The sequence below is a fragment of the Octodon degus genome, unplaced genomic scaffold, assembly GCF_000260255.1.
Source record: "Octodon degus isolate 3935 unplaced genomic scaffold, OctDeg1.0 scaffold00099, whole genome shotgun sequence".
Classification (NCBI taxonomy): Eukaryota; Metazoa; Chordata; class Mammalia; order Rodentia; family Octodontidae; genus Octodon; species Octodon degus.
The window spans coordinates 5,025,069-5,028,611 of record NW_004524675.1 but is presented as its reverse complement, the minus strand read 5'-3'; the positions used below and the strand labels follow the sequence as shown (position 1 = coordinate 5,028,611).

Below are 3,543 nucleotides of genomic sequence, written 5' to 3'. Positions count from 1 at the left end.
TATATACATATATATATATGACAACTCACATAAGAAAACTAAAAATAATTTTCCTTTCCTACTCTGGCCAAAGATCTCTTTCAAAACCTTTCTTTCAAAATCTACTTATTGATTGAACATTATAAATGTTCCAATTTTTTAAAACTGAGAAAAGAATGCCTATTAACTCTACTAGAGTTCAATATTGCAATAGAAGTCTTGGATAATGCAAAATGAACAAATCTAAATATTAGTGCTAAAAAAGACAAAATTTTAGCAGAAATTCTTCTGAGCATCAATTTCAACAATGTGGCTATATTAAAGAAAACCACAAAAATAAATGACTTTCTATGCTTCCACAACTCCCAATTTAAAGATACATGTTAGTAACTATTAGGAGAAAACAAAATAGTCATTTTATAATCTTGGAATAGGAAAGAGCTTTCTAAGCTACAGGGAAAATCTAGGAAGCTGTTATGATTTGTGTCTGGTTGTCCTCCCAAAGTCTCATACAGTCAATCATTGGGGTGGACTTTTAGAGTTTATGATTAATTCATGAGCCAATGCTGGGATTATGGATGTGAGTGCTACACCTGGCCTGATGCAATATAAGAGAGAGTGTGCACCTCTGCCACCCCTGCTGCTGCTCCTCCATTTTTGCTTTCACTGTTTTACTGTTTTCTGCAGCCACAAACTGCTGCCCTCTGCCATGTGCCACTCTGCCTTGCAGCTATCTGAGTTTGGCCTGAAACCTCCACACAAACTGTGGGCTAAACAAACCTTTCCTTCGTTAATTTTGGGCACTGGGGTATTTTGTCCCAACAATAAGGAAAAAGTAACCAAGACAAAGGCCAAAATCAAAAAATTATTAGTTTTGACTACAAAGAAATCAAGGGCTGGGGCCAGGGAGATAGCTCGGCTGTCTAAGTGTCTGCCTGGCAAGCGCAAGGACCTGGGTTTGATCCCCGGTACCGCATGCCATGCCATGCCAGCCCTGCATGGCGCTGGCCACCAAAACTGGACGTGGTGGCACCTGCCTGTAACAGCACTGGGAGCACTGGCCAAATAGCTCAGCAGATTAAAGCGCCTGTTTAGGCAGACTCAGGGACTAGGGTTTGATCCCCCACATGCCATGCCTTGCTGGCCCCACCCCGGGGGCCCCACTGAGATAGCAACTGAGACTGCGCGTGGTGGGGGGGGGCTGTAATCCCAGCGCTTGGGAGGCTGAAAACAATCACTACAAGTCGAATCTGTGTAATGAGACCCTATAGACCAGTACTAAATACATTAAAAAAATGAATAAAAATAATATCAGCACTGGGAAGGATCACTACAAGTCTAAACTGCACAGCGAGACCCTATACCAAATAAATAAATAAAAAGTCAAGGACTTTATGGTTTGCAATTTACACAAAGGCTTAAAACCAAGACTCCTGGCAAAGATCTGTAACTCACCAGGGAACAAATGAAAACGAAAGAAAAAAAGAGCAAGTGATATACACAACGTCACAAAAAGGAATCAAATAGCGAATAAAAATGTAAGTGTCCAATCTCATTACTAAAAAGGAAAATATGAACTAAAACAAATGCTACAATTTAACTCATTAGTTTGACAAACACATTAAAAAGTATCAAGTTTAGTGGCTATCAAATGGGTATTGTGTTACACTGTTTGGACTATAAATTAGTGAAGTCTTATTTGAAATGTATTTGATAATACTAGGCAGTTACTAAAACTAATGTGCCATATGTAGAAAAATCTACCCTAATACAGTGGAGTCCAATTCAACTGAGGAACTATCAAAGTAAAGCTTATGTATAAGAAACTAAATACACAAACCTAACGAAGGATAATGAACAGAGGCTGCACATGAACTACTATGAATGTGCAGGCATGAAGAGGGACTTCCACATTTTCGCCTGTATTTCTGTGTATGACATTAAACTAAAAGCTATTTTTAAATAGTGGTATCAGGGCATTCATGGAGCAATATAACTTCCGCGCCGGCCAGATAGCTCAGCCGACTAAAGCATCTGCGTAGACTGTGCTCGAGGTGCCGGCCCCGCCCCCGGGGCGCGCTGGCACAGCGATGGAGACTGCGCGTGGTGGCGCCCCCCTGTAATCCCAGCACTTGGGAGGCTGAAAACAGGCCAATCACTACGAGTGGGATCTGTGTAGTGAGACCCTGTAATAAATACATTTTAAAAAGAAAAACAATACAACTTCTGTAGACTTGGGTATAGGAGCGACGAAAAGTCTTGCGACTACAGATAAAGCTCCTTAACTTCTTTTGGCCGCAATGCTGTCTAATGTGAAGTTAATCGTAAGCTAAAAGGTGAAGAAGAGACAGTAAATCGTCTAGCTCAACAAGGGCACTGAAGTCTCGCTCCCCTTGAAAGGCTGGGGAGACCACAAATGGAAGGGCTCAAAGTTTAACGAAAGAAAGTAAGCTTACCAGTTAACTCAAAAATGTGGAAGTTCAGGGCATGAGAGTGTGATTCACCCCGACCTAGGTACTTGAACCTTAAGAAAGGGTGAATCCTCGGTATCTCGCACTAACAAAGAGCTTCCGCCGGAGCCCCATCACGCCTGGTAGCTAGCTCGCCTTCTTCAGAAAAAGCAGCAGCTCGGGGAAGCGCAAGGGGGGAACGCACGCACCTGCTGCACAGAGCCCGAGACGCTGGAGGACGAGTCGGTGCTCCTGCGCTTCCGGCGCTCCCCGCGCTCCGCGCTGCCCCCGCCCCAGCAGCTGCCGCCGCTCCCGCCGCCCGTGACACTGCCGCTGAAGCTGGCGTTCCCGCAGCAGCTCCCGCTCCCGCAGCCGCTAGTGCTCCCGCAGCCGCTGGTGCTTCCACTGCCGCTGCTGGCGAGGGCGGGAACGAGGTCCGGGGCTGCGAGCGAAGGGGCTGCTTCCTGACTGCTACGTTTGCGCCGCTTCTCCCGGGAAGATTTCTTCCCCGTCATGATCCTGCTGTTGCAATCATCCAAGGAAAGCCCACCTTGTCCAGGGTAACAGAAACCGGGTCCAGCGGCTTCCCCAGCAGGCACTGGCGGTGCCGGTTTTGCGTCACTTCCGGATCGGCGCAGAACGTGATGCGTAATTTCCGGAGGTGGTGTTCCTACCTGTAGGGTTTCCTTGCCCAGTTGTGGATCCTGAGGCTTTTCTGCAGAGCCGTGTAGAAAAAGAGTTCTGAAGAGTTCCTCAAGAGATTTTTGCCTTATTGATACCTCATCTCAGTGATTATCCATTTAAAAATAAATAAGTAGAAGTATAATTTCTGATTGTCTATTTTCATGTTTTCCAAATTTTACTCATGGTATTAACAAGGGTAAAACAGAACTTGAGGGCAAGTACAGTGGTTTAACTTTATTATCATCACTTGGGAACAGTTTTTTACAACATGTGTTTAAAGAATTGTATGAAAATGGGGTCTTGTGTGTCCTTGTGCTTATTTCTTAGTGCTCATTTGTAATGATTCTGTATTATTTCTAAAGGCACTTAGAAAAAATAAAAGAATAGAAAATTTAAAAGGCCAATAGCTGTAGTATTTCCTCATATTTGT

General features: G+C 44.2%; 1 protein-coding gene across 4 annotated transcripts in view; it reads right to left on the bottom strand.

The window, feature by feature from the left end:
* Caap1 (caspase activity and apoptosis inhibitor 1) overlaps window positions 1–3,030 on the bottom strand; it is a 160,266-nt gene extending 157,236 nt beyond the window's left edge. For 2 of the 4 annotated variants that reach the window (XM_023723510.1, XM_004638551.2), the window contains exon 1: window positions 2,639–3,030. In XM_023723510.1, the coding sequence (XP_023579278.1) occupies window positions 2,639–2,944 (306 nt within the window). In that variant the 5' untranslated portion in view covers window positions 2,945–3,030. Of the gene's footprint in view, window positions 1–2,435; window positions 2,596–2,638 lie in introns of those variants that run through there. The other 2 variants (XM_023723511.1, XM_023723512.1) reach the window with 2 other exon arrangements.
* Between the last annotated feature and the right edge of the window lie 513 nt (window positions 3,031–3,543).